The sequence below is a fragment of the Dreissena polymorpha genome, chromosome 1, assembly GCF_020536995.1.
Source record: "Dreissena polymorpha isolate Duluth1 chromosome 1, UMN_Dpol_1.0, whole genome shotgun sequence".
NCBI classification, from domain to species: domain Eukaryota; kingdom Metazoa; phylum Mollusca; class Bivalvia; order Myida; family Dreissenidae; genus Dreissena; species Dreissena polymorpha.
The window spans coordinates 170,605,961-170,621,656 of NC_068355.1; the positions used below are offsets into that span (position 1 = coordinate 170,605,961).

Consider the following 15,696-nt stretch of genomic DNA (forward strand, 5'->3'; position numbering starts at 1 on the left):
TCGCGGCTCTTACACGGGATAGTGATTGTGCAGACGCTTAAACTTGATAATGATTGCGCAGACTCTTACACGGGAAAATGATTTCGCGGAATCTTACACGGGATAGTTATTGCGCTTTTACACTTGATAGTTATTCCGCGGACTCTTAAACGCGATATTGATTTCGCAGACTCTTACACGCGAACATGATTTTGGATAGTGATTGCGCAAATTCTTAAACTTGATAGAGATTGCGCGAATCCTCACATGGGGTAATGATTGCGCGGACGCTTACACGAGATAGTGATTGCGCGGACTCTTACTGGGGAAAATAATTGCGCGGACTTTTACACGGGATAGTTATTACGCTTACTGATGAACGTGATAGTGATTGTGCGGATTTTTAACGGGGAAAGTGATTGCGCGGAAAATAACACTTGATAGTGATTGTGCGGACTCCTACATGGGATAATGATTGCGCAAACACTTAAACTTGATAGTGATTGCGCACTCTTACACGGGATAGTGATTCCGCGGACCCTTACACATGATAGTGATATTGCGAACTCTTACTCCGGATATGGATAACAAGGACTCTTACTCGGGATAGAGAGAGCGCGAACATCTTGCTGGGGATGATGATTGCGCGGACTCTCAATTGGGGAAAGTAATTGTACGAACTCTTACACGGGATAGAGATTTCGCAGATCTTACACTTGATAGAGATTGTGCGGACTCTTACACGCGTTAGTGATTGCACGGATCTTAAAGATAGTGATTGCGCGAACTCTTACTCCGGATAGGGATTGGGCGAATATTTACTAGTGATAGTGATTGCGCGAACTCTTGTTGTGGTGAAAATTGTGTAAGTTATAATCAAACTCTACCTTTCGGTGACAATTGAGTATAAATCTGTGTAATACCCGACGTGTTTTAATACAGATGCAGGTAGACGATTTAAAGAAAACGGTCGACGATCTCAGCCAGGAGAATGAACAGTTGCGGAACAAGTAAGCGTGTCTTTGTAAAGACAGTTACACATAAACACATATTCAACAAGGTCTCAAGTAGGCTGCGCACGGCTCTATTCGTGTTTTTACTCGTACACATTGAAAAACATTGAATTTTAAATCGGAAATGCGAAGTAATGTTTATCGTTGTATAGCTCCTTCCATCCACTTACCCCCGATAGTGCGAAAGAGATTTAAAAAAAGAAATCGATGTTTAATGAAATGCTCATTTTGTGTTAACCCTTGGTGCTTGGTGGATAACAGGGTAAATGGGAGTGGAAATTAGCTTACTTAACATAAACTTACTTATGAATGGGCTTTTGTGTTTGAATTAAAGGACAGACATGTGAAGGTGTAATACTGCATATAGTCTAACTTGATATGCGCCTGGATGGCTTATTTTGTCACTTCTTTTCCGCTGCACTAACAATCTTGACCGCCATGTAGCAAGTTAGTTTGCCATTATGTGGCTAGAGAAAAACATGAAAAAAAACTCTAGCAGTCACATTTTAACTTCTCGTCATAAAACTGCCTCGTGCTGGGACAGTTTTGTTAACAAAACCTGGTCAGAACATTTTAATTCTTTGGGGTATCAGAGAGCTCCTTATTGTGTTGTTTTTTTAAATGAACATGTGTCGATTTGTTTTATACGCACATGCATGTTTTTGCAATTTGATTATTGATAGAACATTAGAAATTGATTCCATGAATCGTTCATATTTAAATTTAATTGATTGTTTGGCAGGATCGAAGATTTCAACAAGCGTAGCGCACAAATAATGGAAGAGAGTGGGACGCTCGAAAATACAAACGACGAATTCTCCAATACCCGGCTCGCGGAACGCTTTGATGTTGCACTGAAGGCTCAATGGTTAAAATTATGTGAATCATTGAGGGATACCTTCGACGAAATTCAGTACCTAACACATCTTACAGACGTTATGCAGGTATATGTATCTATTTTTAATGTACCTTGAAGCATAATTTTGAACACATCGGGTTAAAAAATACAAAATCGTTATAAACGTATGTTTTATCATAACTTATATTAACCCATTCATGCCTAGCGTCTAGAAAAAAGGCCTAGGCAAAAAGCGTAGATCCAGATGAGACGCCGCATGATGCGGCGTCTCATCAGGGCCTGCGCTGTTTGCTTGAAGACATTTCTGTAAGAAATATTCTTAATATAGAAATACATTTACTAGACATCCCTTATTTTGGAAATAAATTGATCCAATTTAGAAGAATGGGAGAGTCCACTAGGCATCAATGGGTTAATATTTACGTGTTACCACAAGCATATGTGTTTATGCAAAAATAACATATATTTTTAACATTCCAGACAGTTTTCAAGCACTCCACCCAAGAAGTTGAGAAAACAGAGAAATATCTGTTACAGATTGTAAAATATGCAAATGGGGACCAGAAAAAGGTTGGATATTATAGTTTTGGCAAAATGAACTGTTGACATAAGGAGCGTTTGTGATCTCATTTTTGTCAATCGTTTGTTGCGCGTCATGCTAACCTTTTTTATGCTCTAGCGGCCATACTGATTGCCAATAATTCATTCATTTTTCCAACGCAAACTTTGGCCGAGTTACAAAGTAGGTTACCTGGGTCAAAAACTGGGTCACTAGATCAAATTAAAAATGGTTATGGAATACGTATTGTAATATGTTTTGCCTTATCATCATGAAACTTGCTGCGAACGTTTGTTTTTTGTGACATCTCAGTTCAGTGAGGGTATGGCTGTTTGGTTTGATTGTAAGACAAAGGACTCCCGTACAATCGGCACCTTTCGTTATTTTGCATTTTCGGACATACGACACCTCTTAAATGTTCGACCAGGACAATTTGCACCCGCATAAATGATCCATCCGGACAATCGGCACCCAGATTTACAGCTGCAAAAACAATTGTTAAATAAGGCGATTGATATAGCCAGACAACATTTTGTAGAAATGGTTCATGGTATCCACGACTAACATCACATGCTTGTAAAATACAAAGCAGTATAGTATACATTTTTTTTATTTCATGTTTGCATTTTATTCAAAATACCTCTACATGCTTTTTTTAATGAAACGTTACTTTTAAGCAGTACTTTCACCAACGGGTTCAAAGATGAGCATTTTATTTATCGATACTCACCTATGAACTTTAAGCAAAGAAATTAAAAGCTGCAATACAGTTTGTTGACGGGCTTTATTAATCCTCTCTTTTACCACACCAATAAATGGATTATACTAATAAATACAAAAAAGTGTTGACGGGCTTTATCAATCGCATTATTTTAAAGAATGTTTTTTTCTCCACATTTTCAAATCAAGTCAAACATCTTCGTAAGCGAAAATATGTGTGATAGCCTTTAATCTGATGCCGATGGCCAGATTGAAAATTTCATCGCGTGCTTATTGTCCTCGTCGACAATTTGACGAGTAGTCGATTTTTTGGGAATGCAAACAAACAAGCACGCATGGAGCCGATTGTCTAGGTGTCGTTCGTCCGGCTTATATGTGGCTTAAATGGTGGGTTCAGTGTTCCTTGTATGGCTTAAGTGAGATTCTGTGACTACTCTAAAAGTCTTGTTTTTGTAGTATTATCTTGACACTTGTTCGGATCATTCGTATTACATAGTTCACACACATATCTGGTCAATTAAAAAAACAACATGGTTTGAACGTTGGCGGAAGGTAGAGGTGGCGGGGCAGTTTTCCCTTGCATAACTATAGTGGAATCTTGTGAAAAATACCTCTTCAGTCTTCAGATCAGTTTCATTTATCCGGTCATAGGTGGGCGCCTTATGCTATCTGACCCTTTCTTTTCGTCTTTATAGCACTTAGAAGAAGAACCATGAACATTGTATTGTTATACATTTTTCATTTGTAATGTAATTTTTAACTACAATCTCAATGGCGGAAGTCACACTTGAACTTGTTGAATATAGCTATAGCGTACCCGAAAGATAACTTGATAATGTATCATCTATCAATAAAATATCTTGACATAGATGATCGCCTTTAAGGTACCTAGCTCATAGATTATGATCACATATTGAGAACAAATGGCCAGTGCTTTCAATTAACAAACAACATTCGTGGGGCGTTGGTCAGTCGCGATTAAGGTCTTTTTGTTAAACTCATCTTTAAAGGTGAAACGTGGGTCATATACATCTTTGTTTGCGGCTGTCGTTTTTATTTTTTGAGCTTTTTTAAAGGTGTCGCGCGCTGCACTGTGAGACATGCTTAAAGTATGACTGTCAAGTTTAGAATAGTGCCAAAAACTAATTAATTATCATTATTTGAAGTTTAAATATGTACCGGTACCTCTTTTTGTATCTGAACAATAATAATCACTTGCGACATGTGTTGCATGCAGCACTTGTGTACGTATACAAGTAAAACAAAATAAAAAGTATCCAGTGTCAATGAAATGCCTGTTTATATGCTCAAGCTTGAAAATAGAGTGAATTAACTTCTTTGACATGCAAATCCTGAAATCTTACGTAGTCTCGCACACATGTGTTTTAATTATACCTCGACGCAGCATTTCTGAAAATCTAGATGTTCGATGACATGAACAAGAGAAGGCATACATTAATGTTATTCAATTTTAGCTTATTCTAATGATTAAGCTCTTTGTGATTTGCCTTGTATTCCACGCTTATTTTTTTGCCAGACGCGTGTGTTTTTAAGCATATCTTTGCACTTTCAGGTGCGACACACCTTACGGGTTGCTCGGAAGCCACTTGGTCAGAAACAAAGTACACGAGACTGCATTGTTCCGGTAAGATTTGATTGAACATTTTAATAGTTGATTCCTTGTTTTTCGAGCCGCTTGTTAATAACACGAAAGATTATGATACATTTTCACATTCTTGTTTTAAACCATTCTTGATCTAATGTTTCTATGCTCTTCCAAATATCTTGTTGCAGAATATAGTCGCTAAAGTGACAGAAGATTACAGGATTAATACTTTATTAACCGAATATAATCTGCCCGATGCAGTGGTCAAACAGATTGTCAAATTTATAAATGATTTGGTGGACATTTGTTGGCTTATGTGTATTGCTAACCCGCCTCTCAAACTGAACTTTGAAGCGAAAGGAGTAAGTTTCAAATCAGTAGGCAGTCGATTTGTTGAATTCGCCGCCACTGGAGACGACAAATATTCTGATGGCAAAGCTGGTGCAGTTTATCTTGTTGCTTGGCCTTCTGTGGAACTTGAGAACAGCAGTGGGTGTTTGAAGAAAGGCGAGGCCATTGTGTGTAAATAGATGTAACACGTTAAACAATGCTCTTATTGTGAGCGTTTGTAATCACCCTTTTTCCTTCGTGATTCATCCGTCGTCTATATCGAACGTTCGACCACTTTAGATGCACATTTCCTGCCCATTCTTTATAAAATTGTTAAGAATATTTTTCATAATTATACCTCGCCCAAATTTTAACTGGTAACGTTGGGTAAGCATCTTAGTTATAAAACAAATTAAAGAAATAGCTTATCAGCACACGCAATGCCACATAGTATGCCCAGTCGTCATGACTGATAACTTGTTTTAATGATATTTTTGCCGATTTTGGAAATGGTTCATGTGCAGTGAAAAACACGGCGGCCAAGAGGCGAGTCAGTCTTCAATATATTGTAGTTAAATTGTGTGAACACCAAACAAGTAACATTTTCAACATACAAATTGCTTACAACATTTGTTCGAATGATATATCGATTGAGTTCTAAAATCGTAGAGGCGGGGCAGTTTTCAAATTATGGCTTTTAAAAATATTGCGAACCTTTACAAGTCAAATTTTTCAAATCATAATGAAACTTCACCAGAACGTTTGTTATTAAGATATATCGGCTTAGTCCTAACATAACGCCGTTAAGTTGAAAATATTGTTTGCAAAGAAACATTATGAAACGTGCCCAGAATAAGTTATTTGAACTATATGTTGACGAGTTAGGAAATTATTCCTGTCACTTACCAAACAACACTAATGTTATACTCAATAAAACATACCATCGAGCATGCATTTTAACGTGTTCACCTTGGTGCATTTGTGTTATGTAAGCAGAATTAGTGCCCTATGTGGCAAACAATTACACTGTTTATTTGAGTCGTAAATTCAAACTACTTGAGTGATGAACAAATGTATGTAGACATTAGCATGTTTTCTTGTGCAACTGGGTAATTGTATGTATATCACCTTAATACTACCGCTTAATGGAAAGCGTAATGTTTTTACATCCAGGTCATTCGAGCATATGTACAGAATAACACTTTTGGTTATGATTGAAGACGTTTTAAGGAGTTTTAAGAATATTGCTTGAATATCGTGTTAAAATAGTGGGCTCTTAAAGTCTGATTACACGTTACGTATTGCTTCTTTGCCTTTTGCTGTGTGAATTTCAGAGATATCCAAATAATATTTATTATGCGGCTCAAATCGTTCCAAACGAAATAAAGCAATGAACCGTATACGATGTAAGTGTTTTATAGAAAAATGCGGACTACGGTGCCATGAATATTATTGAAAGGTTAACTATACCATATAATAATTTATACTTTTATTGTTTAAACTGATGAAAAACGTTTCAACATAAATAACAGTGAATAAATTGAAAATAATAAACAGTGAATTCATGAATATGTCTGTGCATTAGAAGGGAATCAATTTGGTCCAACGTCAAACATTGCAGAAAGTGCATGGTTCTTTTGACACATAACAGTTCACCATCGAGAATCGAGAAAGATATACCATACGTACGGTCCCACAAACATAACAAATCCGGTTGCGTTTGAACACTATAATCGCTAAACTTAAAGTCAATGAAACTATGTAATTGTCCATGCTTCTGCAATAAGTATACCATGTTCATACAAGTTACGCATTTTATTGAAGCAGCATACCATGCCCCGTGAATATAAAGTCCCTAAATGTTTGGTATTGAATTTCGGAATGTGCTCAAATTACCAAAACGGAAATACCCTAATAGGTATGATTTATGACCTTTTCTTTGTGTTTTTACTATATAATGCATTGCCTCCGACATTTAATGTACTCAACTTCTCCCTAACGGATTGGCAGCTTTCCATTAAACGTTGACAGTTCTTCAGGTATTGATGGATGTAAACAATAAATATTGTCTGTTGCCAGTTGTGGAAGAATTATGTCTCTACCGGTATGTCTTTTGTCCTCTACAGAAGAGACAGTCTCCGAAATAATTTTTGCTTAATGCCTTTTTTATTAGTTTGCGTTAGTCTTTCTTTGCATGCTTTTTAAGTGTATGCGGTTGTATAGGAAGTAATAAGGGATGTGACAAGTTTTGGTAGAATAATTGCTTTTTTGTCTTTTTTTTTCTAATAAAACACATATAGGAGTCCATATAATTGTGTTAACCTGCTTTTAATTGGTTAGCGGAATAAACCATACCTCCCACAGCTGAAAGACATTTATGTGTTTCAGGATGTAAAAGAAGTATTTGTATGTGCAACCTATTGGCATGAAACATTGTCTTTCTGTTAGTTTGTCAATTTAGTATAAATGAAGATAAGTTCGTGTGTTGAAGAACGTCGTCTTTAAAAGTGGATTTGGGTGTACCCACGCATGTTTCGTTGGGGCATCATTGACTGTTTTAATATTAGTAGTATTTATAAGAGTATGAATATTAAGACTTATATGAGAATACGTTTCTCCAGAACATATTTGACTACATGTACTTGTTGTCGAGTTTTCGTAAATGTTGCATGTAGGTGCATGTTTTTTTCAATATCTCCTGATCAACGGTGAGTCTTGGAGCTCAATAAAAGCGGTTGAAACTCCAAATGATTACCCTTTGCCGTTGAAATGCTGCGACACCGGTTGTATTTATTTGCGTTTGCTTCAATCATAATAATGTGCTGTGTATTATGCTTTCGTTTTTCGTCACTTTTTTTTAAAAAGTTCATTGCAATAAATATAGGTCCAAATTATAAAATGGTGTTTATCTTCTGCTGGTGCATCTAAAGTTTCAATTCTGGCAAAACTTGCACGTGTACTGTTTGTTTTGATTCATTTATGTAAATACAAATAGTTCTCAGGCCATGGATATTACATATTCTGAATGCAACTGGTAACCTGTCAATTTTGCCCTCAATTCTATTTTACCGGGTATGGACTTCCTGTCGAAATTGTGTTACCGTGGTATTAATCATCGAGTTAAAAAGCTGTTTCACCACATATGTCAAGGTAGAACCGTTACAAGAATAATCTTTTAAATTGGTATTAACTGATTTTACCGTTTAACTGTCAAATAGGTCAAGTCAAAACACTTTTAAATATTAAATAGTGACACGGTAATTAAATAATGTGGATAACTTGCCCCGGAGACTACGTTTAGATGCCAGACACTCAACTCACAACAAACCGCGATGGTTTCTTGTAAAGCTCCTTAAATCCAGTTTACACTACATTTTCACGGCAGTGACACAAGTTCTATGCATTTTTGAGGACGTGCGTTGTGTATGGGTGATATGTCTAGGACATGTGTGTTATCTCGTTCTGTCTGGAATTTGTTTTAATGACATAAATTAAATACCACGTGCATTTATAAGGTTTGTCCCTTGCAGATTTATGTTTATTTTTGAAAACGCAATTGTATAAATGAATTTATAGCCAAGTCGTATCTGTAAATGAGTAAATAAATATAATACATAGGTCATCTAAGGTTTGGTTATGGTCGAATCATCCCTAGCCCTTCTCAGATACATATTTAAGTACTGACTTTAGACAAAAGCTATTTCGTACTAAATAGAACACTCAAATATACATTTGTGTGAGGAGAAATGTTACTTAGAAAGTACTACGCACCAAACCGGTTCGATCCTTTATTTACTATATATAAATCATAAAAATTACAATGACATCATCGTCGACGGCCGACGTTACCGCGCCAAATCGGCGGCAAAGCATGACGTTACATATTCTTAACATTCTGGGGCCGCGAAAAGTAATACATATAGAAAACAATGTAACGTTTGACAAAATCATCAAATAGTTATGCTAATTATCATTAAAAGCAAAGTAAAAAGAAAAGTCATTTCTAAATCATGCTTTCCGATCATGAATGTCATTAAATAAATTAAAATCCTGAACATGTCCTTTGCAATTATTTCGAATGCAATAAAATCACATCACATGGTCAAAACGTGTCTATGGGCACTCAATTGGATAAAGTCTTGTAATTGGGCGCGTGGATACTCCTTGGCTGGAACGAACAAGTGCAGTGCGTACACATCCATCGTTACCCGGAAGCAGCTGTTCTACGACCCCGTGTTTCCACTTAAAGCGCGGACCGTCGACACGGATATGGACAACGTCTCCAACGTAAATAATTCCGGATGTTGATGCTTCTGTCTTTCGGTGCTGATCACGGAGTGATGTAAGATACTCATCTCGCCAACGTTTCCGGAAATGATTGACTCGTTGCGTGATTTTCCGGGCTTGACGTTTTACATCTGCATTATCGATTGAGCAACCGGCGATGTCGGCATCGTCGCTCACGTAGGGTAGTGATGTCAGTCGGCGACAATGCATCACTAATAAGGGGGATATGGACTCCGCATCGTTGATGTCTGCAGACACCTATGTAAGTGGACGACCATTTAGGATCGCCTCTATTTCCACGATTATAGTCTGTAACTCTTCCAGGGTGACGAATGACCGACCTTATGTCTTCTTGACAGCTGACTTAGTAACAGCGATAAGCCTCCCACACCAGCCTACATACCAAGGTGCTCTAGTGGGAATGCACCATGTGATGCCCATGTTGGAGAAATTGCTCCCTGAATGGATGGAGACTATTAAATTATGTAGATAACGGGCTGCGGCTTTAAATATAGTTGTATTGTCAGACAACACGGTGTGTTGCATGGACGTTTGGCCCGCGAATCGTCGGAAAGCGCTAATAAACGCATCTTCGGTCAAATTGGGTACCACATCGTGGTGTACGGCACGCGTTGAGGCACTTGTGAAGAGGCAAATATTAATGTGTCCCCCGTTGAATATAACCGTTGACTCCGTTGACTATATAGAGAATACTAGGTTAGTGTTGAATAGAGAGTTTATGTTTCGAGGCTTAGAACACCGGGAACGCGAGCCTTGGCGAGCGCTTTCGGTGTTTGAGCCGAGCAACATAAACTTTATTCAACGCTTATCCTAGTATTCTATTGTTTCCATTGATGTTTTTCAACGTGACATTTACATAAAAAGATCTATAAAAAAAAATTAATTCACTATTTAAAGCGCTTAAAATCTATATGTAACGAATGTAACCATGCGTAGTGATATAACATTTGTTCTGGTACGCAAAAAAGTCTTAAAGGGGCCTTTTCACAGATATTGGCATGTATCGAAGTTTGTCATTCAATGTTTTATATTGATAAATGTACAAATTGGATATAAAAAGCTCGAGTACAAAAAAACTCAAACTAAAGAAAGGAAAAAATTAACCCTCAACTGGGCTCGAACCGCTGACTCCCGGAGTAAAAGTCTATCGCTTAGGCCACTCAGCCATCCGTGCTCATACAATAAGTGACGTATTTTATACTTTATATACGCAATCCTCGTAGTATCATTAAATATAACGACAACAACAGAACTCTCCAAACTCTCCAAACTATTCAATCGTTTCGCGTTGTAACACTTAATTTTCATTTTTTTTTAATCGTCAAAAGATGCATATGATGGATACTTAAGAGCATGATAAATATTCAGTATTACTGTTTCCTCGCAAATATCATAAATACAACGGAAATTTGCGTATCTGAAACATATTTGTTTATTTTGTCAATTTACCAAAACGTGAAAAGGCCTCTACACAAACACTGTAAAATGAGAAAAAATATCACCATATGCCTCGATTCAATTTTACGCAGCATGCAAATTGTAACATATGACGACCGCGAAAAGAAAACTTTACTTTCATATAATTCATTTTATTTTCGAAAGAAACTGATCAAAATCCAATATTGCGGCGATTGCTCCTGACACAATGATGTTGATATCAACATACATGTACATCTAGATTTACACACAGAGTCGTTCTAAACATAAATTATTAAAAAAAATAATCACTCCTATTTTGTTTCCAGAGACGCTGCAGACTTTGAGGCGTCTTGATCTAGCCTTCACATCATGTAGTTTGTTACCCAAACAAATTCTTTGCTCGACAAGGATTTTTATTGAACAAGTGACCGGTTACCAAAAACCATTAGGGTTTCTTTGCTCAAAGATTGAATGACATCATCCACCTGTCTTTTTGTCACGCTAGCCCCTATAGTTGTGTCTTATAGTCACACTTATTTTTAACATTGACGATGTGTTTTGTAGTCACACTTGGTCATTATATTTGTGTCGTGTAGTCACAATTGTTCAAATAAGGTTAAAACCCAAAAGAAGTGAACGTAAGAGTGACAGGTGACCGTTAGCTGTGGAATTCGACAGCCAGAGTGTAGAAATATCATTTCACGTTTCCTTTCTGTTAATTAAAAACAGTGTCTTTATCTTGCCAACAATTTGCTCATAATATCATTTTAATTATTGTCTTAACCCTAGTTATATCAATTTATTACATAATATTTTACTTTTACTGTGTTTTAATATTGTAGCCGGTATTGTTTTATTGCTGAAGTTTCTTACAGCATTTTTTATTTACATCACACAATTTCATAGTATAAATCCTTTAATAAATGCTGCATGATAGTATCAATCACTCTTATTTTTTTATTACTTTTATGTACATATATAAGTTTTGTACAACGCCATTGAATATAATTATATAAAAAGGCGTTTAATCAAATTAGCAGGTTTCAAGTTTCAATCTGTAATTATTATATTAAGCTTTGAAAAACTTGTTGCAAACTGGTTATTCTTACTGAATGGACATTGTTTGATAAAATAGAACTAAAAAAGACAAAGTTTATTCATAAAATAGTACTTTTACGTTTTCTTATATCGAAAAGCAAAATAATTTGAATAGACTACTGAGCCGAAATACAAACCCATAAATATGTTCTACAGACACAATTTCACATCTAAATAGGCACGCACATTCTGAAAATCAATAACACGAATAAGCTAGATCTACATGTAGATCTAAATCCTTCGTCGCTTCCATCCGAGGAAAATAATCCATAAAATAAGCACCTTTTTATAATTACATCCAGGATACATTAACACGAAAAAAAAGAGCGTCTCCAATGTTGTATTCCTAGACATCGCATACTAGTTTCGTGTACACCAAAAGATGACATCACATATTATTTAAAAATGACGCAATAAGAATGTCATTTTATGACGCCGTCAATCAGCTGACTAATTATACGGATGACGAAAAAGTATGTCCCTTAATTAAGTCTAAATGTTGAAGGACGTATAATTTTAAAGCTTAAGTTTTCTCGACTCTAGAGATTTCTTATGAAAAATCTTTCAGTGGTAGAATAAAAAGTAGTCCGTGCACGTGACAGGTTTATTCAACAAGGTGGAATAAAGACTGGTTTATTCCATGAAGTGAAATACCGTCAATGTCGCGGTGAACATAGGATGAAATATACAACTGGTACAGGCTAATGTATCGGCGATTTTAATTGGATAAAGCGAAGACCAATTCGAGCGTGGTTTATAACTACACAACGGCAGTACGTACAAAAACAATGGAATGCTTTTCCCAAGACTTGGATTTCGTTTTAAAAACTAAGAGGATTCTTACGGAAATTCATTTGAAACGACAAAAAACTTATTGTTACTTAAAACCTTGGCAATGTTTGTGTATCAAAAGTGCGCTACAATGTGACACCATTGGCATTCTACCAACATGATATGGAAAGTCGTTAGTATTCGAATCGTTGCCGTATTTCCGTAACAACTATCCATTTGAAGGATCATTTCTAAATTATATGATACAAATAAGGATCCGTCTATTGAAATGATGAGACTGAAAACCTGTGGTTATACATATGTGATCGGACATCCAGATCAGTTTATTAACAATTCAGTGTTCAGACTATTTCGAGGCAAACATTGGCAGAGGTCTGTGTCTCATATTGTAATTGATGAGGCACATTGAGTTATCTAATGGGGGCCGAGTTTTAGAACGACATTCCTGTAATTAAGGAAGCTGAAAGCCTTGTTCCCTGATACCTTTGTTTAAGCACTGACAGCTACAGCTGCAAATGCGCTACAAAAACACAGCTAATAAGAGAAGTACAACTGAGTGAACCAAATCTTATAACAACAATCATTAACAGGCCGATTACTAAATTCGAGGTAAAAAGGAGACCATCTGTAACTAGTGGAACAAACGTTGAAAAGACTAATGATTTCATTTTTGGGGACCTTTTGAAGAAGCTTCAAGATGAACTTGATAACTTTTCCTAAACCATAATCTACAAGACACTGAAATGGTTCGGCTATGGCAATGAAGAAGTCACAAGACCTTCAATTGATGACGAACTCAGCCTGTTGCCTAGTACCATTGTCCCTGTTCAACCCAAGTGAAAATATTAGTTTTGAATTTTTTAATTGTTATGGGTTATCTTTGAACTGGTAACATCTTCATTTCATGACTTGAATTGTAAAGAGATTTACTATATTCCATTCTATAAATTAATGAAATTTCGTAGTTTATTTGTTTTCATTTAGTCAAAATGAATATCATCACTAATGATCATATCAATCTGCAAAAACTACCTTTTTACAAATTTTAGCTTAGCCACATCCCCCCCTAAACAACAAAAAACAATTAAAAAACATTAAGGTTCATGGGGGGATAAAATTCATTAAAACTTCGCTTTGGTTTTTCTTCATTCAATGTGGTACAATATGGTCAAACTATATATCGTTTTAAAGCTAAAGACGGAAATAATAACATTAACACATTTTTGACATTCAATATTTGTGTGCTTTATTCATATTTTGGTTTAAAACCAATACATGTTTACACTAATATACAAAATCTCAATCTCAAGTTAGGAAGGATATGCACTACCTTAAGTTGAATAAATGCAAAGCTATATACATATACAAGGTCAAGTTAACAACATTTCACAGAAAATTATTGTCATAAAACAACAAATGAGGTTTTATTCAACTGCCTTTTTTGGATGAATTTCCTAAACAAAGTTCTAAAAATAACTAAAACGTAACTACTTTTTAAACATCAAGGTATGGTGGATAATGAGAGTCACAATTCTATTTCAAAGACTTAACAATTTTGTTATTTACCACTCAACCAAATTGCAAATTTTAAACCATCTCAAATTAAAATAGATTGCAGACGACATATTAAATTGTAAAGGAATATAAAGAAATTGGAAAACCGATTGATTTTATATTTCGATTCCTTCTACCTATTTTGAAAGCGTGGCGCTCGCTGTGCTCCGTAGAAAAACGTGCAAAACAAATCGGTCGAAACCACGTGCAGTGGTGAGAAAACCGGGTATGTGTATACACATACCTGAGAAAACACATACTTATTTTGACAGTTGGGTGGCAACTAGTAAAACAACAATTAACATTAAACAGAAAGGGATCGCTTTAAATAACAGAAATGACCACGTAGAGATATCATCACTTACCCTATTTCAAATATTTTCCAGCTGAAAATTGTCCCCCACACGTCTTTTTTAGTTTATTTGTATTGTTTTTCTGGAGCCGAAGTGCATCTCACAGAATATTTATCCAACCTCCGTTGTTTTCACTTTCGTTATTAAAAACTCCGTTTAAAAGAATTATTTCTACATTAAGATTGTTAAAGCGATTTATTTTATGCTTTGCGGTGGTTTAAAGAGAAATATCAGTGAATTAAAACTGATAATTTCACTGTTCAAACAGTGAAAATTATCAGTGAAAATTATCGATAATTTTCACTGTTTTACCGGAACTATTTTTTTACCCCATTGTGACCCCACGCAGTCTTCCACCAAGAAAGAGAACTCTTCAATGAATATTTATATCAACTTACGGAGTAACCTCCCTTGAACATACATGCACACACTGTCGTCTGCTTTTTAAGCCTTTACTCTGAAACTTAACAATGAATGAAATGGAAAACGAAGAAATTAATTTTATGTATTCGCATATTTTTGATTTTGAAGATTATTTTAATGAAAATACGGAAAATCTTAATGAGACATCAAGTTTAGCAGAAGAAACAACAGCAACAGTATCAACAGCAACAGTATCAGCAGCAACAAAAGTATCAGCAACACTGTTATCCATAACAGAAACAAACGAAACGTATGAAAGGGCTTCAGAAACAATTTCTGCTGGGATACAGTCATCAACAGCCACTGCAGCAAAAACGGCCACAGCAACAACAATGAAACGGCAGTTTCGAGAAGTCAATATTGACAATTTCCTGAATGAAAATGAAAATATGAACACCAAAAAGAAAACTGTAAGTGACATGAAACTCTTCAACCAATTTCCTCTTCACAAACAAGACTCAAGAAATGTTGAAAATATTCCTTCGCATGATTTGAACAATCTGATTTGTGAATTCTTGTTGGGTTTCACCAAAAAAGATGGAAGTGAGTACGAGCCCACAACACTGCGAGGCATCATCGGCTCAATTGACCGCTATTTAAAACACAATAACAGTAACATATCACTCATGAATGACAAAGAATTTGCCAAAGTCTTGGAAGTGATAAAAGGAAACAAAAGGCAT

General features: G+C 35.9%; 1 protein-coding gene across 7 annotated transcripts in view; it reads left to right on the forward strand.

Moving 5' to 3' along the window:
• The window catches only part of LOC127860625 (uncharacterized), a 21,411-nt gene extending 14,776 nt beyond the window's left edge, over nt 1-6,635 (forward strand). For all 7 annotated transcript variants that reach the window (XM_052398838.1, XM_052398874.1, XM_052398863.1 and 4 more), the window contains 5 exons: nt 922-989; nt 1,735-1,936; nt 2,332-2,421; nt 4,704-4,775; nt 4,925-6,635. In XM_052398838.1, coding sequence (XP_052254798.1) covers nt 922-989; nt 1,735-1,936; nt 2,332-2,421; nt 4,704-4,775; nt 4,925-5,266 — 774 coding nt within the window. In that variant the 3' untranslated portion in view covers nt 5,267-6,635. The remainder of the gene's footprint in view (nt 1-921; nt 990-1,734; nt 1,937-2,331; nt 2,422-4,703; nt 4,776-4,924) is intronic.
• The last annotated feature ends 9,061 nt before the right edge of the window (nt 6,636-15,696 follow it).